Source organism: Apium graveolens, chromosome 11 (assembly GCF_009905375.1).
Source record: "Apium graveolens cultivar Ventura chromosome 11, ASM990537v1, whole genome shotgun sequence".
Classification (NCBI taxonomy): domain Eukaryota; kingdom Viridiplantae; phylum Streptophyta; class Magnoliopsida; order Apiales; family Apiaceae; genus Apium; species Apium graveolens.
Window position 1 is genome coordinate 28839276 of NC_133657.1, and position 22841 is coordinate 28862116.

The following is a 22841-nucleotide window of genomic DNA, read 5'->3' on the forward strand; positions in this document are numbered from 1 at the left end:
TAGCAAAATTTTAATTATGACTTATTTCTAAGATGTACTGAAGTAGATCAGACTTTACTCTTTGTCTGTTATTTAGCTTAATGCACACACTAATCACTCCATCTGAATGATGAAAATTTCTGTGGTGGTCTATGTTATTTTAGATAAACAGTCATTGTGTCATTTTTGCACAAATTCTGAGGACAAGTTCTAGTTACACGTTCTGATGATTAAGTTCTGACGTTCATAACTAAGAACTTGTATGAGTATTTACTAAGATGAGCATTCCTTTTTCGAGTTAAGAAATTATGTTCTGATGACTGTTAAGTTCTGGTATAGGTCTAAGTTCTGATTTCTCAGTCTAATCCTTTACTTGACTTATCTTTGAATGAAATTTAATAACAGTCTCAGTTTGTACTCGCATATGTTGAAGTGGAAGATTAATGGTCACTATGATTAGGATTAATGGTTTTGTACTTGAACAGTCCACTGTTTCTTGTGTCTTGTGCGGTCTAGACCATGATTCCTCTTTCCAATGACTGTTATTCTTTTTTTCAAAGTCTAGGGAGACGAGGTAGAATTAATTCTACCTGTCAGCATTACATATCTTTGCGTCTCTTGGCATTCTCTTGCCTTTATACACAGCCACTTCACATTAGTCTTCTCATCACACTTGTATCACAAATTCAGTCTTGTTTTTCATTTACTATCACAAATGGCTGAATTTGGCTGGTTCTACAATTACGGTGATGAGACTGTGCATTTCTTTTTGAATGGAATTCCAACTCCCTACCCTATCACCAACATCCCTCACAATCTCTGGATTCAATTTCCAGAGGTTATCAAACGTGATCTGGTGGCCGTTCGAAGAGACCTTCACCTTCGTCCTATCCGTCAGCAAGAGCGAATCATTCGACTCGCTATCTTGTTTGTCGAAGATAGGAAGAGGAAGATGACTTAATCTCGTCTTCTTCCTGTTCTTCTTCATCCTCAGCTTTGTCAGGATTCTTAGCTAGGACTAAAGCTGTTGACGTTAGGATTAGAAGCTTAGGGAAAATCTTGTATTGATGTAATTTCTATTTCATATATGTATTGACTTGATATATTAATGAAAACTGTTTTTACTTCAAGATTTTGTCTCTGAGTTATTTTATCTTGTGTTGTTAAATCCTGCTTGATATTCTGATGACCATTTAAATTTTGTCTTTATTTCAGTTCTGATTCTTTGTCAGCACTTATTCATCAAATTTATCTCGGTCATTTTTAACATGATTCATTTTCAGAATATTAATGTTGCAGTGAAAAATACTTCAATCAGTGCTAACGGTTTCAATTTTGAATTAAAACTGTGTCTCTTGATAACTGAAATGGTTTTTCCTTGAAACAAGGCAACTGGGTAAGTAATCATTCCTGTTTTCTCGAGCCCAGTAACTATCCGTTATTACTGCATGTCTGACAGGTGTCCAACGGTAACATTTTTTTCCAGAATATAAGAACAACAGAGAGAAGATTTCTTTAATCTTTTATTTTCTTTATACTTTATCTCTCTTCTTACTTTTACTCTCTTTCTCATTCTTTCTCACGTTGGTTTTTCATACAGACATTATCTCAAACACCTAACAGGCATACTTGAATTTCAATATTTTTTCACATGGCACCAAAGGATTTAATCATTGATGGAGCAAAGTTTGTTCCAAACAACTATGCTGCAATTCTTGATCATTCTGAAGCTCCATCTGAATTGCGTTTTGTGCAAGATCTTCTTGCACATAGTGAGGTTGGGTACGCCTTAACTCAGCCTGAATTATTTTCAAGTCAACAAGTTCTGCGGTTCTGGAGGACTGGAGTTTTTGATGATGGTGGTAAACGAGGAACTCCCAGTATTATCTTCCAAGTGGGTGATTCATCCTATGTAGTCACTCCTGGTACAGTACGAAGAGCATTACATCTTCCAGAAGATTGTACCTTCTCTATATCAGAGGAATCAGAACTTCGGGGGTTAATGACTGATTTGGGATATGAAAAGAGTCTGACGAAACTTGGACAGTTGAAACGGGCCAATATCATAAGAGAATGGAGTTTCTTCTTCGATTGCATCACCAAGGCTTTTGGCAACAAGTGTTCAAATTTTGATGCCATCCCAATTCTGAGTCAGCACATCGGGTATGCTATTATCCATCAAACTCATTTTGATTTTGCAACTGGAATAATTGGTTTTATTGGGGATAGGATGACAGAGGATCGAGATGTTGTTTATTTTGCTAGATTCTGTCAACTTATTTATACGTATTGTACTGCTGAACCCCAGTTAGTCAGCACTCAAACCCCACCTTTTAAGGTTGCAAAAAGGTACTTTAACGACCTGATAAATGCTGACACAAAGAAATCAATGGTGAGACAATTACAGATTCCTCAGTCTGTGAAACAGATTCTGGTAAATTCTGATCCTGCTACTTACAAATCTGTTTACTCAAATGTTCAACCAACTCACCATAACCAAAATCCATCAACCTCAGTACCTACCTCTCATTCTACTCAACCTACCCTCAGAACTTATCTCAAATCCTATCTCTCCACTTCACAGACTGCTCAACCTTCTTCTTCAGCACCTACTGAGAAGCCTACATTCTCTAAGCCAAAGAGAACAAAGACTGTTCCTCAAACACCTCAAAAGAGGAGAAGCATTACTTTGAGAGATGAATCAGATTCTGAGGATCAGATTCCCTCTTCAGAACCTGTGGTAAATGAAGCTGAGAAGGCAACTTCTCAGAAGGATTCTGCAATTGGGGGTTCTAGGCTTCTTAAGAGGCTTAGACGTATGACGGTTCCTGCAACTCCCAAGGAATCCAAATCAACAAGGATGTACAAGAAACAGAGGGCACAAAGGCCAGTTTCAGATGATGAGGAGGAAGCAGCTAAGGAAGGGGATCAGGAATCTCTGATCTCACAAGACAAGGAATTTGCTCCAGTCACTTCTTCTCCATCAACTCCATCTCAGGAACCTGTATCTGACAAGGCTAATTCACCTTCTATGTCTCTTGTTGATCCAGGCACAAGTGCTGAAATTGATATTCAGAACCTGGTTGTGCCTGAAATACTTTTCTTAGAAGCTCCAACAGCAAATAATCCTTCCACAACACCTGTTACTGATGCTGTTCAAACTCCTGAGTTATCACTAACACCTTCTCTGCATCAAGATGCTGATGATCAAATTTTAGGTGAGCATCGGGATATGGCTGTTGATCAGAACTTAGTATCAGATCAGCAATTCGAGGATGTTGAAGCCTCCATTTCTACTCACACAGTTGTCTTATCAGAAGATACTGATTCTCTAAGTTCTGATGCTGCAAATGTTGGAGATACTGGTGAGGCTGCTACAACTGTAGATGCTGATGCAGCAGGTCCTTCAGGACATACTCCTCCACTGACTCTTCCTAAGTCTGAACTGGTAAAGGAGTTTGTTATCAGGGATGCACCAGTACCTTGGAGTGAAACTCCTGCAGGTCAGGAGTGGACTAAGGAATGGAACTCAGTTTCATGTGTTCCAAATGCTTTACATCTTGCTGAGCACTTGACTAAAGCTGATGAAATGTTACATTCTGATGATTTTAAAACCCAGCTTAGAGTCACTGCATTGAGTACTAAACATCTACAAGGTCTTCATTCCAACACTCATGCAGAGCTACACAAGATTCAGGAGAACTTTATCAAACAGGAACAAGTTTGGAAAATTGATAAGAAAAAGTTCTTCCAACCTACCATTGACAGGGTTGCTTATATTGAGAAAACTCAAGAGAAGCAACAAGCTCAGATTGATCAAATTCTGACAAATCAAGCTTCTCAGCAATCGCAACTTACTGAAATCCAGACCTCAGTGGAACTACTTATCTCTCTTTTATTACCTGCTGATGCCAAAAAGGGGGAGAAGGTAATTAAGTCCAAATGCAAAACCAACAAGTCACTGCAAGGAAAGGATGATGGAAAAGATGACCAAGGAAACTCTGGAATGGGTAGTGGTCATAGTCAAGGTAGAAGGTTTACATCAAGACAAGCTAGTCACAGAACAAGTTCTGATACCGGGAAAAGAATAAGTTCTGCTGCTGGTAAAAGGATAAGTTCTGATGAACTTCTAGATCTTGATGAGGAAATGTCAAGACAGTTATTTCTTCAAGAAAATCCAGGGATGGACTTGGAAAGTTTAAAGGAAGAAGAAGCCAGACTTAAATCAGAGAAAGTCACATCTAAATCTGAAGCTTCTGGTAAAAAGTTACTTCCAAAACCTAAAGGCATTGTGATCAAAGAAAGGATACATACTGAAGAAACTTTGGCTAGATCACAACCACAGATAGATCCAAGATCCAAGGGTAAAGAAAAGGTTGGTGAACCTATCAAGCCTTATGTACCTCCTGAGGAAGAAGAAATTACTGATGGAAAAGATGATCTTGCTCTGACTTCAAGAAAAGTTCTTAAAACAACCTCTGACATGGCTCAAGTTGTTCAGAGTCAAGAAATTGTAAGTTCTGATATTCAGAAGAAGCAAGTAACCTCTGACAGTGCTCAAGTTAACTTGATATCAGAAAATAAATCTAAAACACTCCTACCAGGATTCACTAAAGCAAAATAGACTCAATCTTTGAAGACTACTCCAAGTGGTTTTGAAGCAAGAGTAGTTACTGGAAAGGAAGCTAGAGATAAAACTGGATTGGGAAGTGCTGATGAAAGAAGAGTACACAACACTACCGATGATCCAACTTCCTTGAGTGAACCAGGTATTGGAGCAACTCCTGAGAGATTGAATCAACTAGAATCTGTACAGATGGTTTACCATACCTACTTGAAAGAATACATCATGTTGTATTTCATGACAGATGGTAGGGTTTATCATATAAGACAAAATGCCATTCCTTTGAAGTATTTTGAAGAATTGGAGCATGTACTTTTCTTACTTCAAGTGGATGACAGAATAACAGAGACTGCTGCAAACTACTTAAAGGAACAGATTCAGAGACAGAAAAGACTTTATTCTGTTAAGTCTGACAGCAGATATGTTCCAAAGTACAGAAATCACAATGGTGATATTGTTGATATGAAGCCTAATACTGCACAGATCAGGACATATCTTGGTATTAAGGGGCTTGAATTCAATCTAGAGTCTTACAAAGCTTATGTCATAAGACTAGATCGGGAGTTGAGAAAAGCAAAGATTAATGATCTCAGAGCTGCAATATTTCAAACTGGTGAAGATACTGCAGAGCTTAAAGATGTCAAACGGAGAATGATTGATGAACTCAGATATGCTGAGAAATGTTTGTTGAAGAATTATCTCAGAACAACTCCTGACATCAGAGAGATCAGAAAATGATGAAGCCAAGTCAAAGATCTACAACTACTTAAAATTCTGATGTGTATACAGACCAAAGTTGTTATCAGAAGTTGAATTGGTAAAAGCTTTAAGGACTGTAAGTTGTAGTTATCTTGTCTATTTCTCATGCATTTATACTTAATATTTTTGACATCATCAAATATCTGTTAAACTTGTATATTTTGCTAATTTACAAGTTGGGGGAGATTGTTAGATATATTTGATAATGTCATGGCTAATATGTTTTATGTTTAGATTTCAGATCTTATTTGAACAGAACAAATCAGTACTTAACTGTTGATCAGTACTTATACTGGAAGTCAGAACTTAAGGGATATCAGTACTTATGTTATCAGGAGATAGATATCAGAACTTAAGTGCTGAAGGACGATCAGATAAGGACAGTAGCTGATTGAAGTTAAGAAGATCAAGATAAACATAAGAAGAGATATGCATGAAGAAGGAATTCCGTGAAGAATGGAATACTTGGAATAGAAGATATCTGATTGATATATATTAGGAAGCAGAATTATATTCCATATCAATTAGCGATTATCTTGTAACTGTGTAGTATATAAACACAGACATAGGGTTTACACTATAAGTGTTATCATTATCGAGAATATTATTTTCTGTAACCCTAGCAGCTCTCGTGATATTTTGTTCATCACTGAGAGATAACAGTTCCAGATTGTAACAGAGTTTATTGTTTCAATAAAGTTTGTTTTCTGTTACATAAGTTCTTGAAGTTTGATTTGATTGTAATAAACACTGTATTCACCCCCTCTACAGTGAAAGTGTGACCTAACAGATTTAATTCAAAATTACTATTTTAATCCCGTATTCTGATAAAAATAAAAAATTATTGTTGGCATGTAGAACTGAAATCATGAAACCTATGTACAAATTAATGATTTCAACTAATATAAGTCATTCAAGACTTGAGTAATTAACTCATTACAATATACTAACGAGATTATTATTATTATTATTATTTTAATTTATGAAGAATTTTCATTCATTAAATAAATCATTTTTTGATAACATATTACCATATAATAATAATAATTTACTTATTATCGAGACTTGGAAATTAACTCAATTCGACATACTAACTTATTTATTTATTATTGTGCATAATAATTAGTGGTATAATCAAGCAAAGTCGAGTTAAAAACTCTCAGGCTCTATTAAAAATATTTGGGCTCGAGCGAGCTCGAGTTCAGTCGAGTCTTAAATTTCAAGCTCAATATTAGAGTCATAAAAAGTTCGATAAACCCAAGTTCGGGTTTAAAACTCGAATTAATTTCATCAAATATTAAAAAAAAACTCGAAATATGATAGTTTCGGCTCGAGTTCAATTCTGTTAAATATTAAAATATAAATAAAATACTAAATATGTTTTTATAAAAATGTATTTATTTAAAAAAATAAAGTAAAGGTTCGATAAGGTTTTCGAACGTTACGAGTCAGCTAATTTGAAATTTGAGCTCGATTCCGTAAAAGAATTCGAATAGCTCGAGTTTCGCTGATTATTATCGAGCTGAATACAAAAATTTTACGGGCCGAACTATAGTGGCTAACGAACAATTTAACTAATTTACACCCCCTAACAGCAACACAACTATAATTATTTTTTAAGTTATATGACTTTTTGGGAAAATATTTAATTCGAAATTATTATTTTGATATATGGAGAACTGAACCCGTAACACATATATTGCATATTTTATTAACATAAAGTATTGAGTTAGAGATTTGTTTCTTTACATTCGGTAATTCAACCTATGTAATTTAATATTTATATAAATAAAATGATTCGAGATTTGTTTAATTAACTCATTTAAATATACTATCTTTTTACTCGTGTAAGACAGCTGGATTATAATAATTTTTTTAATTATGAAAATATTATTATCAAATTTAGAATTAGACATTTATACATCGAATAAACTTTCTTTTGATGGTATATTAATATAAAATAATACTTTTTTTATCATCGAGATATAGGTAATTAACTTAATTCGATGTATTAACTTTATGCTCGTGTAAAATAACAGAATTATAACTATCTTTTAATATATACAGTATGACTTTTATGGGAAATATTTAATTCAAAAGTACTTTTTACCATTGTGTTTTCATAAATATGACAAATCATTGATATGTGCAAATTAATGACTTCAAATAACTGATGTAAAGACCCATTTCTTAGATTTTAATACCAATAGCTATTGAGCTACATGGTTATTTCTTTACATTGCACGGCTTAACCTATATAATTTATTATTCGTTTAAAATTATTTGAAACTTGGGTAATTAACTCATTTTGATATAATAACTTGATAATCGTGTACCATAACATTATTATAATTGATTTTTAATTTATATAGAATCTTATTATAAAATTTAATATAAGACATTTATACATTAAATAAAAATATTTTTAAAAATATTTTACTAAAAAGCATAATTTTTTTAATCATCGAGATTTGAATAATTAACTCATTTCGATATACTAATTTAATGTCTATGCACAATAGCAGAGTTATAATTTTTTTAATTTATACAGAAATTTTATTATCAAATTTAAGATTATATATTCATGAATTAAATAGAGTAATAATTTTTTTATAATACATTACTTATTAAACTATAATTTAATAATCTTACTATATCATGTTTTAAACATAGCACTTTCTGTATCCCGATGTAACAAATCATTAGGATAGAATAACATTATTTTCAATGATAAGACTGAATTCTAAACTTAATATTCACGGTAAAATATAAACTCAAGGATGTTCATCGTGATATTAATCCTTCTAACATTAACCACAAAATATCGTATAAGCAACACGCAACTACCGTAAAACGTGCACAAAAAAATCAGTAATATTTTTTGTAAAATAAAGCTAGCCTGTACCTTACACCGGTAATAAAACTAGTTACAACTTAATAGCCAAATTCGGAAGTAATGTTAAAACTAGTATAAAAACCCGTGGAGGCACAAGTCTGTTTATATTTAAAATAATTTCGTATATATATATAATTTATAATTGGAAAATGTTAAAAAAAATATTTTTTTTTTACTTTATTTAATAGTTTTACAGTAATTTCGTAACATCACATTTGATTCTCATAAACCAAATTTTTTTATTAGAATATATATAAGAAAATTTGAATAAGTATCTATATGATAAAATGCATTCAATAATTTTAAATTTGTAAATATATTTCAATACATTTTTTATTATAGTTTGATAAACAGTAACTTTATTTGCAAATTTATGAGTTAACCCTCGTTTATTTATCATAATATTGGATCGGGCAAAACTCAAGTACATAATTATTATATATTTGTTTTAACTTCGTTGTCATGTCGATTATGGAACCATAAGTCCGAATTAAATTTTAATTGGTGCATGACTATAACTTTTGTGTCATATAATTTAATATATTTATTTAATAGTTATTTGTTATAAATTATGTAATTTGCTTTTTAATATTTGGTTTTTAAAGGTTTGTGAAGATTTCTATTGCTATTGCTAACTGGTAATATTGGACTTAGATTTGATGCATCGCAGACTATTGTATGGATAAGAAAATATATAATACTTGCTCGAATTTGGTTTATATTTGTTTTGTAATATTCAAGATTGCATTATATTCGAATAAAATTATATTAAATTCGAATTTGGATATTAAAAATTATAATAATCTCAAATTTGATTACTTTTTGAATAATTCATCCAACTCCAAAATAGCTATAATATCTGCTTTGCGCTTACTCTCAGACGATAAAAAGTAGATAAACTATATAGAGTTGCTAGCTAACTTCTATCTTTCGTATCCCGATTGACGGCGATTGACTAATTCAAATAAAGTACATAAAATAATACTATAATAATAATATATTTAATATGCATTTGATCAAATAAATTTAAGGGTCAAAAAATTCATAAAGAAATAAACTTATAATTATATGTAACAATGACAGCTATTAAAATAAAATTATACAAAAATATAACAAACATTTCATTTACTCATAAGTTAAAATAATATATAAAGATAGAAAGAGAGAAATGCGCCTTATCGAATAAGTGTTTTCATCATAACTCAAAAATTTTGTAGTTTAATGGTTGTAACATCAACTTCTTCTTTTTTATCGTAGGAAACCTGCAGCCGCTATCTTTCGGATGCGTATTGGGTAACCCACGGACTCACGTAATACCTTACAAATCAAATTAACCAAGGTAAACCGCATTAAGCGACAGATTCTGACTCAGAAAGGATAATCATAAATTCTCTATTATAACATCAACTTTCTAATAAATTATCGGGGGTTCAAAACTTATATCTAACAAATATTTTCTTATTTTAGCAAAAAATTTACCAAATTAGCATTTTTGTGATTTTATAAAATATCAGGGCAAAATTATAATTATCCGACCATTTTATTGGCTCAATTTACCCTATTATTCTTTTAATATATAAAAGGAGGTATGTCTTTAAAAAGTGATTTTGTGTTAAAATAAAATTTATGCTTCAATAGAAGTAAAATAACACCAATGTATCCAAATGAAACTATACTCCCCTGAGATTTTTTTCAAAAATACCAAAGTTCTAGAAAATGTTTAAAAAAATACGTTATAATATTATATGCAATATTTACAACCTTATATGCAATATGAAATATAATATTTACAATTTTGTCTGTTACTTCGATCAACATCCTCAGCACCCTTTAGTATGCTGCTTGTATGCAATTTCGAACAACCATCCCTTGTTTGACTATATTTTTATAAATAAATTAAAAAAATATAAATATTTTTGATAAATTTTCTATTCTAAATAATTGCATATTTTTAAAGTACGCATCTATATTTGTCATCATTACTTTATTAATTCATTTTAATACTTGCATGCATAGATAACAATTTTATTTATATTTATATTTGATTATATATTTAGCATTAAATATAATATTTTACTATTTTATATTTAAGTTTATCATCCCATTTGGATTAATAATTTTGCTTGGGTCATTCACTTTATCATCTCCCTGGACTTGCTCTAAAAAAAATTAAATGAAATTCTTATTGGAAAGTAACGAGTAAAATCGGAGTTTGTATTTAGTAAAACGATAGCTTAAATGGTAGGTGTGTAACATCTAACAATTGAAAAAGAAATATGAAGCAAAAATATTTAATAATTCAATTTTCCTCCAAACAAGAAAGTGGTTCAAAATTTGGTTCAAATTTTTCCTTTATATACCCAGCACAACCCTCCTGACTCCATATCCCAATTATGCCCTTTACAATTCAAAATTTTAATAAAATAATATGTTTGGTTAAAATAAATGAAGTGAGATTTTAAGTAGTATACAGATACATGATACTAAACTTTTTTTTAGCCTATTACATTCTTAACCATTTAAATATAATTTGAACAGCCTAATTTAAGGACTTGACAGATTCATATTTTCGCAACACTTACCATACCAATTTAACGTTACCTCATTTTTTCCCCCAAATCTTTTCTCATATTCTCGTTGGTTTCGATTAGTTTCATTCATCCTAGCTAAACAAACCATAAGATCTTTATTTTGATAGTTATGATCCTGTATCGCCAAAATAATCTCAACCGTTTGAAAATAAAATTATAAATACATCATGACTCCTAATCCTTCACAAATCTTTCTATAATCAACAATATTCTAAATTGAATAGAATATATGATTTAAACCAAAAAAGAATAGGCATCATAAATTAAATAAATAATAAAATAATATCTTATTATATCTTACATTATTTTAAATTGAATAGAACATAAAATTTAAACCAAAAAAGAAGTAGAAATCCTAAACTGAATAGAATAATAATAAAATATCTTATTAGAAATAAAAAATAGAATCAATAAAATCAATAAAAAAATTCTTAATATAGTCATGAATAGAAAATAATCACATTGTTCTAATACTATTCAAACACGAGAATACAATATAATTTCCGAACACGATTCTAGATAGAATATGATTAGAGGTTCAATCAATCATAAATAAATAGGGTTGTTCTATTAATCCCCAAGTATCAAAATATGATGCAATGATATAATCGTAATATAATGCAATGATATAACCGTAATAGCTATATAATATACATGACAAAAAAGTAATTAAATTTAACATTAGTATATTTTTCAATATCTGCATATTTGTTGAAACAATATTGCAAAAAACTGTAAAAGATAATAACAATATAAATACAAACATCAAGAGTAACAATATACCTATATTAAAAAATTCTAAAATAAATTTATAAAAGGAGTAAAGTGCACTTTGTATACTCGTAGTTTGCCTGTCAGACCACTTGGGATACTAACATTCAGAAACTATACCAGGTGTTGAATATTTTAACAGTTTTCTATTTTCTGTCAAGCCCATCCAACTCCGTTAGTTCCGTCGAGGGTATTTCAGTATTTTTATCTGCAGCACGTGGGCTTATACAAAAGACGCTTCCTTTCATAAGTATCTCTCCTACTCATTCCAGATCAAGCCCAGAGACCGAAATTGTGATTGTTGTTCGTGCTGCTGCAACGCCGTGGATCCTCAGAGATCGGAATGATAAAGATATTTACAAACCTAAAGAGGGTCCCAATTACGGAAGTAAATTTCTTTAAACTTTAATTAGGGTTTATATACCTAGTATGAATTGGGGGTTTATAGTGAGGTATATGAATTAAGAGTTTATATGTGTGGATTAGGGTTTTACTGGGATAAATAATGATGCATGTCAAAGTTTTTTTGTCAATTAATATCTTTTATGCGATTGATTTTTTTTGTCAATTAGTATCTTTCATGTGATTTGAACTTTACATGTGTATGTGGTCCCTTGTGTTTTTGACTGTATAAACATGATTTATGTATAGAGCTTGTTTTTAATTTTTACAGCTTGTGAGGACTTATTCACCATAAAATTGTTTCATGGGGGTAAATTTAAAGATAATCCGAAGACTAACAGTGGTGAGGAAATAGATTTTGTTGATATGTATGATGTAGATACCATGAGCATTATAGAGATAGTGTCAATATTAAATGAATGTGGTGATATTGGTGGTCACACATTATTTTACAAATTACCTAAAACAAATATGGAGAAAGGTTTGTGGAGCTTGGAAACTGATGCAGATGTATTGGAAATGTGTGAAATGATGCCTGCTGATAGAGTAATATATGTGTATGCAATGACTTTGAAGCCTATTGTTGTTGTGGACACTGATGGAGCAACGCAAGATTTTGCACCATCACAAGATCCCAATATTAAATATGTAGATACTAGTACAGAACCTTATGCAAGGACTACTTTAGATGATATGTTAGACCTTGAGGGGATATTTAGAGATTAGGGAGTTGTTGAAAGTGAAGGAGAAATGGCAGATGACAGCAGTGGGGAAGATGATGAGGACTACAACCCTATAAGGGATGCTGATGAATTGAGTGACTGTAGTTTTCATTCGGATTCATCTGATATTGACAGTACAGATGAAGAAGTTTGTATTCTGAAGACTGAAAGGCAGAAAAAAAAAAAGCAAGGCCAGATCTGAAGGAGTAAAGAAAGGCAAGGAGAAGACAGTTGAACCAAGCAATGACAGTAACCAAGCAAAAGAGGAAAATAAGACAAATGAGGTGGACAATGTTAGTGAAGATGATGAGAAATATGCATCAGACCAGTCTAGCCATTATGCTTCCAGTGATGAAGAAAGGATGGCCTGCAACTCTACTGATGAAGATGACATATCATTCCCAGTTTTTAATCACAAGATATACATGAAAGAACCAAAGTTCCAGTTGGGCATGTTATCTGCAACATCAAGGATATTTAGAGATACCGTGAAGAAGCAGGAAATCTTAGAGAGGAGGCCAATTAGACAATGCAGAAATTATGGTTTCAGAGTTAGGTTTGTATGTGAAGGCAAATGTGAATGGAAAATATATGCTTCAAAGATGCAGAGAACTGATACTTACCAGATTAAGGTGTACAATCCTAAGCACACATGTACACAAATATTTCATCAGAAGTAAATAAATTCAAGGTGGATTACCATTTACTATGAGGATTATATAAGGATGAATCCTACTTGGCCCTTGCAAGCATTCCTACAGAAAGTAGTTAATGACTGGAATTGCCATGTTTCTATATATGCAATAGCTAGAGCTAAGAGAAAGGCCTTGGAGAAGATTAATGGTAAGCATGTTGATCAATATGGTAAGATGTGGGAGTACTGTAATGAGCTGCTGAAGGTTATGCCTGACAGTACCATACTCATAGTTACCGAAGCAGAAGAAGTCAGAGATGGAAGAAGAAATTCAAGAGATGTTATACATGTTTTGGCCCATTGAAGAAAGGATTTAGAGTTGGTTGCAGACCTCTTGTTGGTTTAGATGGCTGTCATTTGAAGGGGCCATATAGGGGGCAACTTTTAGCTGTCATTGGTACAGATGCCAATGATGACATGTACCCCATTGCATGGGCAGTAGTAAAAGCTGAAAACTCTGATAGCTGGAATTGGTTTCTTCAAAACCTAAAGGATGATCTTAATATTGAGAATGATGGAGGATGGACATTTATTTCAGATAGGCAAAAGGTATAAAATGATACATTGTATATGTGGTTGGACATATATATATATATATTATAATTAAACTAATCTCCATATTATTCATTTGTTTGTAGGGCCTTATCAATGCATTAGAGACTGTTTTCCCAAATGCAGAGCACAGGTTTTGTGTCATGCATTTATATAGGAATATGTGAAAGGACCACAAGGGGATTGGTGTGAGAATGTGTCTCTGGTTGGCTGCTAGGGCCACAACAAATTACACCTTTAACAAGCACATGGAAGAACTTAAAAGGGTAATGTATATTATGCATTATAACTTTAACAAGCACATGTGTATAATGCACCATATGTCTGCCACTAAAATGCATTTTTATTTATTGGACATAATTTAAAATGCATCCATATCTGTCACTAATATGCATCATTCTTACAATTATCAAAGAAATGTTATTATGAGTGGCTATCAGAGAAGCCTAGATCACAATGGACAATGAGTTCATTTAGGATTTTATAAAAGTAATATCTTTGTGAATAATCATTGCGAGGTTTTTAACAGTTCCATAAGAAACTATAGGGACCTCCTTATAATTTCTATGCTTAAAGCTATTCACAAAGATATCATGAAAATGATACACCAAATAAGGGACAAGATGTTCAAAAGTTATGCCTTGAATCCAATCTGTCCCAATGCAATGAGAAGGCTAACTAAGTAAGGACCACTAAAACCTTCACTACTGAACCCTAAGATATCATATTTACTTGTTAATATGTATTTTATTCTAAATACAGGGCAATTGATCAAAGTAAAGGGTGTCATGTAATATGGAGTGGTGGTGCAAGATATCTGATAACAATGACTGCTAGTGGGTATGAAATGGTTGTTGATTTGGAAGCACATATATGTGCATGTAGAAAATGGGAGTTATCAGGGATACCATGCTATCATGGTTGTGCATGTATAGCATGGAGCAAGAAAAATTTTAAAAATTTCATTCACAAGTGTTATTGGTTGGACATGTTTCTTGAGTGTTACAAGTATATTGTAAAGCCTATTTGTGGTGAGGAAGAGTGGAAAGAGACACCCTATCCAAAACCACTTCCTCCAGAGGTTAAACCTTAAACAGGTAGACCTAAAAAGAAAAGAAACAAGGCAACTGGCATTGTTGGAAATGATGCTACAAGGCTGAAGAGACAAAATACATAAGTTAAATGTATCTAGACACGCAAAGCTAGGGTAACCAATCTAACTTTTTCCTTATATATACTTGATCTGTAATGTAAGATATCTGATAGTTACATTGTTTGTTTTCATAGGCATCTGACATTGCCAATGGTTGTGAGAAAGTGGCACAGACTAAGAAGAAGAATGCAAAGAAGGACAAACTTTCTGAGGTTCCACAATAGGCTCAGGCAACACCTCAACCTTAGGCACAAAAGCTCATGAGGTTCCATCAACTGCACCTCGGCAACAAGTACCTCGAGTTAATGATAATAGTCAAGGTGAGGTGTTCAAGAAGCAGAAGCTTCGAGCTAAGGTGAAAAATACTCATCATGGAATCCAGCGAAGTCCTGCAACCTCTGTGAACAAGGTCACCACCACAAGTAGGGAAAATATTGAAGCAAGAAGAAGGGAAATTCAATCCAAACTAAGAGATAATCCAGTTTGGAAAATTTAGACAATGTAGTATTGGTTGGCACTTATGCATCTTTTGTCTTTAGCACATACTATGTTTATCATCTTTTATGTTTGTCATCTTATGTCTTTGGTCTAAGTTTAAGTAACTTATGTCACTTTTGTGACCAACATTTGCGATCATTGATTTGTCATCTTTGAATGTACTTTATCTTTTGCTACAATATGTTTAACTTTTACTAGGAATATAAACTCCAAACATTACACAAATATTGTCATAAAATCCAAACTTTAGATTTCATAATCTCGGAACATTACACATATATTGGCAAAAGACACATAAACATTACACATACTAAACGAAGGTTCACAAAACATAAATAGTACTCACAGACTAGCTAGTTCACACAGATTCACTCATCAAGCTCATCATCGTCCTCAATATCAGCAATGATCACATCATTCATGGTGTTGACAACCATATTTATCATCAGACCAACGAGCACGAACATTCCCGCAACCAATTCCTGCTGCTTCTTCTTCACTTTAAGCATCTCAGCTTCATGCCTGTCCACATAACGACCAAACTTCTATCTTAACTTTCCCTCCATGTCCAGTGCTTGCTCTTGAATTTCTCTGATTATTTCCAATGTACGAGGTCCAAATGGTTCTTTGTCAACCGACTCATGATACCCGCACTTATTGTTGTGACAAACCCTAAATCGCCTCCCAGCAGAACCATTGAGTCTTCATAACAGACATCTGGTCATGGAAACAAGCAAGATCCAGGATGACATCGATTTCCTCATCTGTGCGAGCCATTCTTTATTTGTGTGTGAGACAATTTTAGTAATTAGGGCTTCCAATAATGAATTGGGGCTGCTGTACTGTACTTATAGCTCAAAGAACCGTTGAAATAATGAACTTGCACAATTACCCTCAACGGAACTAACATAGTTGGATGGACTTGACGAAAAACAACAAACTGTTAAATTATTCAACATCTGATATAGCACGTGATAGTTTCTGAATGTTAGTATCCCAAGTGGTCTGACTGGCAAACTACGAATACGAAGGGCACTTTACTCAAAAAAAAGCATGAAGGTAGGTTTAGCCTAGCCTTGAGTAATTAAAATAATGGTCGGTTAAAAATAAAGTATAAGCATTCACACATGAAAACGTAGTGAAAGTTCGTTTCCGTCCCAAGTTCCGTCTAGAAGGCCGGTAAACAACTTATCTTACGCCCTCCAGGGTCCATCCAGGCTACAGTTCCCTATCAAACTATATTCAAGTGAACTCACAAGCATGCCAGGATGAAGTCAAAAAGAAAAAATAGAGCCCCAACTATACTTTGTAATTTTATCCACTCACAATATAGAGAACTCTTCTGGCAAATTAAAAAGTTTTGTGATTCAGTTTTTCTCTTTGTGTATTGAGGGAAGATACATAATTATACAACCTGCAAGGTAGATAATGTTTAACCATCTCTTTAAGCATACCTAAACAAAGCAGGTCATGTATATGCTGGTTTGTCATAACAACATTTTTATAGTTCTTTACACATAAGTTATACATTTGCAGTCATTTGAAGTAAAAGCACTCCGACGCAATTTTTGGTTAACTGAAATTTCATGCCGCAGCAGATCCAGTGATTTGTTTAGCTTCAAGCGTTTTCTCATATTCTTCGATGGACTTGAACAGTTCCGAGAAGTTCCCCTTCCCAAATCCTCCGCATCCTCCCTTCTGGTAAATCTGCCCTGCATCATTCTTGAGCATGCACCCTACCCTTTGAATAATCTCTATGAATATGGTAGGCCTGCCAAAACATAGTAACTTGCAATCACTTTTCATTAATCTAAGATACTGATGTAGAAGCCATCTTTTGTTAAGTGCCACTATCAGCCTTCAAAATATGAAATAAAGCAGGGAAGGCAAATATAATTTCTGACACAATTACGATAGGCAAGACTTTTCTATCCAAAACATGTTAACTTACAATCACTTCAATAATCCAATCCAAGACAGACCTAGCAACCCATCTTTCATCAACTGTCATTGTTGGATGCCAAGGAATAAAATAAAGCAGGAAATATATATATAGTACAATTCTTAGGCAAGTATTATACGTGAGACCTCTCAACTTCATTAAGTAAGCATATCGTTGACATTAAGCATCACATTTCCGGACATGTTACAACTCTTTCCATGTAAGGAATATAGTTATCCTTGTGAAGCTACAATCAAACTGAGGGAACTTACCGAGATAGGAGAACTTCCATTAAAACCCCACTATTTTCAAGCTAATACTTTAGCACTAAATAACTATATGCTTCAAGCATATTAAAAAAAAAAGACAAAGGTTACAGTTGAGTGTCTGTCAATTTAGTACTTACTTCTAACAAATTTCTATATAAAAAAGAGTTAATTGCATTTTGTAACCCCTACCTTTCACTGAATAACAAAACTATATACTTACCTTCAAAAATACAGTTTGCAACCCCTAACTTTAGATATCAAATACAATATGCATCCCTTTAACCATTTTGTTAAAAATATTTATATTGTGGAGGATAAAATTGAAATTCAGCAAAATATTTAAATAATAATTTAGATTTTTTTTAATTAAAACTAAAATTTAGAATTTTAAATTATAAAAATAATATTAATGTCAATTATTTTATTACTCAGTATAATTTTTAAAATTTCAAAATATAGATATATTTAGAAACTTTATGATTATATATATAAACATATATTTTGCTTAATAAATATATTTTAAGTATTTAGTATTATGATTAATTTAGAGTATTACTAATAGAAAATAACATTAATTTTTTTCATGTAAAAAATGCATTAAAATAAATATTTTAATTAATCTGAAATTTTAGTTATTAATATTAACATCTCAATTTCAATTTTATGACCACAAGGGATGTATATTGTAGTTGATATTGAAAGTTAAGGGTTGCAAACTGTATTTTACAAAGTAGGTATACTGTTTTGATTTTAAATGAAAGGTGGGGGTTGCATAGTGCAATTAACTCTATAAAAAATGACGATAAGAGTCTTATCCTTTGACATTGCTGGGAAGTAGGAAACGTTAAACGGATAGGGACACAGTAATATCTAAATACAGCCTTTAGGTGGTATCGAGGTAGGGCTATAGCACCTACAGCAGCGTAGTTCTTTCCCGGAACAGACAACCTAATATTAAGTAGTCTAATAATTATTTAACCCAACACATGTACGTCTGTAAAGGTGAAACCTGAACGATTATCTAGATGAGCTCAAACAGAAAACACTTTCAAAATACATACATTTCAATATTATTTAGCCTATTCTAACAGAGTTATTCCATAAGTCTCGAGTGTCTCTTCCGCATAGGTAATAATTGAGTCTTTAATACTTTAGATACTACATATACGCAAGTATATGGATGATGAAACATAGAGCCCAGTGGTGAACAACGAGATGATTTTATCATGTTCTATGCTCGTATAAGAAACAGAGAGAGATTTGTGAGTTTAATTGGTTTACTAGATTGGGTTTACTAGATTGAGCTATTATATTCATTTTCAACTTCACAGGCTTGTGCTAAAAATTGCAACAAAACCAGTATGACATATGCAAGTATGCCACCCCCACACTTATACCGTCGCTCAAACCTTACTCAACAACATAAGAAAATAAATGGGAAAAGTGGGATGTAAGGGAAAGGGAGAAAAAGAGTTGGAGGGTGATGAGGCTACAATAAACTCGATGTTTTACTGCTCAACCGAGAAAAGAGTATATGTACCAAGTATTCTTGGTTCAAATAATATTGCAAATCAATTTCAATAACATAATTGTAACAACTTATGCCTGTCTGCTCAACCAAAAAATGAGAGAAAAATCTAATTTTTATAATATTGATACTACAAAGCTCTAGGGTTCATATTCAATCAACAGAAAATTAAAATCTAATATTATAATAGTAGTTTTCCACATCATATTAGAATCTAATACTTATTTTATTAGCTTTTAAGATAATAAAATTAAGGGCTTTAAACCTTGCCAATGAAAAAATATAACTTAAATGTGTTAACATCGTTGTTCGTATATAGGAAATCATTACAATTAATAAGGAGGTAATGACAAATTGATAATCACATTTCATGGATTCGTTTTTTAAAGATACATTTACGAATGTATAATACACAAATATTTATGTAACTACTACGCTAAGAAATATAAAAATAACCTGGGCTAAAGGCTAGTAAATGTTATAATGCATAAGATATTTGTTAGTTGAAAATATTTTTTTGTTAATTACTACAAAATTTTTAAAATTTTAAGATATGCAATGAATTGATCCCCAGACACTTTTATGTATTAGCAATAATACTAGATTAAACCATTTTCTAAATGGATACGCTCCCTAACAAAGTCAACGAGTTGCTGATTAACAAAGTACACAATGTGCTTGCAACCAACAGAAATATATAAGTAGCTCGCCAGCCGCAAGGAGCAAAGCTCGTAAACAAAATAAACGAGCGGCTGGAAGACACAAACAATTTTCACAAGGAGCCGAGCTTTAATGAAATTTTGAGCTTTAACTAAACCGCCTATTTTTCTAACTGTTTCAAGTTAAAGGAGTACAAATATAGGTTTGACTTGATTAAATTCCCCGATCCCCACAGTTAAAAGTTTCTGTTTATCCTTTAAGGTCGGTAGAACAAAGCAAATACTACTTCAAGCCTAAGGTCCCCATTCGAACTAGCAACTGTCAAAAATTGCACTGCTCCCCGTTGATTTCAATTCATTTCAGAACAACAGAAAGGCATTGATGGTTTCAAACTAATTGGATCTCACAAGCTCCAAAATACAAGAAAACAGGTTTTCAATTGATAGTATAAAGATAAAGAAACTATGGTATAGATATACATACCTGTCACCAACAGGCTTGGTAAATATCTGAAGCAATGTACCCTGATCATCCTTATCCACCAAAATCCCCAATTCCTCACACTCCTTAATCTGTTCATCACTCAACACGTCCCCAACCCTGTTTTTCAAATTCTTGTAATACGTAGGCGGTGGCGTAGGCATAAACTCAAAACCACCAATACAACTCCTCTTCCTCATCTCCCTCAAAGTCCTAAAAATGTCCTCACTCACCAACGCCAAGTGCTGCACACCGGCCCCTTCATTGTGCTCCAAATAAGTCTGTATCTGACTCTTCCTCTTAGTCCCATAAACCGGCTCATTCAACGGCAACAAAACCATCTCATCATTATTAGCCAACACCACGGAATTCAATCCACTCTCCAACGTCCCCACATCCTCCGCTGTAAATTCCGCAAATTCATGAAACCCCGTAAACCCTTTAATATACTCAACAACCGGCCCTAACTCGGGAACATTCCCAACGGCATGATCAATTCGCCTAATTCCATAATCCAAATCACGAAACGACGCCGCTCCATCCACCACCTCAAATCCAGGCAAAAACAAACCATCCTCCTTAGGACTATCAAAACTAACAAACCTCAACACCACATCACCGTACAACTCCACCTCAGCTAACCAAACGCCGTCACCCAACTGAACCGGACCCGAACACGCCCTTGCTCCATGCGCAACACTCGCCACAAAAGCAGCCTCCGCGTCAGCAACCTCAATAGCAATGGCGCGAACGCCAAGGCCGTGTTTGGCAGCGAATAAATGAAAAGTAGGAGCAGAAAAAGTAGGAATAGTAGCGGAAGCGGAGGAAGTAGTGGTGGAAGGAGAGTAAGGAGCGGTGAAAACGAAATTAAGATGAGCAGAGCGAATGAGATACGAAGCGTGAACAGAATTACCAGTAGAAAGATCAGATTTAGCTATGATAGGCATACCAAGACCCCAAGAGAAGCGGCGACAAGTGTTGGTAGCGTCGCCGCACCAGAACTCGATGTGGTGAAAGCGCTTGACGATGAAATGGTCGGAGTTAGGATTGGTGCGAATGAAGTTGTTGAAACCGACGAGCTTGAACGTTGCAGGTGAGGTGTTTGATGAAGTGGTTGTCTGAGTTTCGGCTTCTGATTGCTGTTTTCCCATTTTGGGTGTAAAGGGTTTGTAATGTGTTTGCGTGAATATAATATTGTTAGGCAAGTTTGGTGTTTTTTTTTCTTCTGGCGATCAGTGTTTATCTTATCGTTATATATTGAGGTGGGGGTGGCATGTTCATCTGTTCTGGAAATAATACTCAAACACCTTTAACACGATTCTCTTTTGTGGACCCACCACACTTGATTTCTTTACCTTACACGAGATTCTTCTTGGGGACCTACCACACTTGTTTTCCTTTTTGTCCTCGCTTCACATAAACAAATGTCAACTCACACCACTCTATAACAAAATCCATGAAGTACAACTAATGATGATGTTGCTGTATATTCCTTTAAGGAAGATAAAATTCATAAATCATAACTTGTGTCTATTCTCATTATTTTTTATTTTACTTTTTTACAATGATTAGTTCTCAATTTTCGTATTAATTGAAGTTATTTTCTTTTACTTATTTATTTATAAATAATTCACTAGTTTATTACCATTACAAAGCACAAGTTTTTACTGTATTTTTATTTACATAATGTTAACATTTAATATATGTAATATATTTTTTATATTACATATATTAGTTATTTAATTTTTGTAATTAGAATAATATATTTAAAAACTTAGAACACTACAATTACTTGAAAGAAAGTATAAGTACCAGCTATATAAAAGAATCATGCAGAAATAGTTTAACTCAAAATATATTAAAAATTACTAAATAATAAATCAAGATATGATTGGGAACTTTTTCCTAATTTACAGTACAATTCAGCAAATATAGATACTTCTCTGTTTTTTGCAATATATTAAAATATAGTTACGAACTTCATTCCCATTTTACCATTGAATTCATCTAATATGTGTAGCTATGAATAAGATATCCTTAGAGCATCTCCATGATGTCTGTTATAACTGATGGGTTAAATTGAAATTTTAAAATAATATGTAAAATTTTATTAAATATTATATTTCGATGATATACTAATTATATTGGTTAGCTATATTTTTTGAAAATAGTATGTTACTAAAGTTTATGTTATTATAAATAAATTATATTATTTTCATAATTTAGCAAAAAAAAAATATATTATTTCAATATGATAATAAATGATTAGAATTTTTTTTACAAATTTTTAGAATTTTCTTTATAAAATTTCTTACAGGGGT

At 32.7% G+C, this 22841-nt stretch overlaps 1 protein-coding gene across 1 annotated transcript; it reads right to left on the bottom strand.

The window, feature by feature from the left end:
- Positions 1-16971: 16971 nt before the first annotated feature.
- Positions 16972-21817, bottom strand: LOC141697161 (4-hydroxyphenylpyruvate dioxygenase). The gene is made up of 2 exons (XM_074501411.1): positions 20524-21817; positions 16972-17412 (listed from the first exon to the last, which is right to left on the bottom strand). Exons 1-2 carry the CDS (start codon positions 21669-21671, stop codon positions 17226-17228), a joined length of 1335 nt encoding a protein of 444 aa, XP_074357512.1. The 5' UTR covers positions 21672-21817; the 3' UTR covers positions 16972-17225.
- Between the last annotated feature and the right edge of the window lie 1024 nt (positions 21818-22841).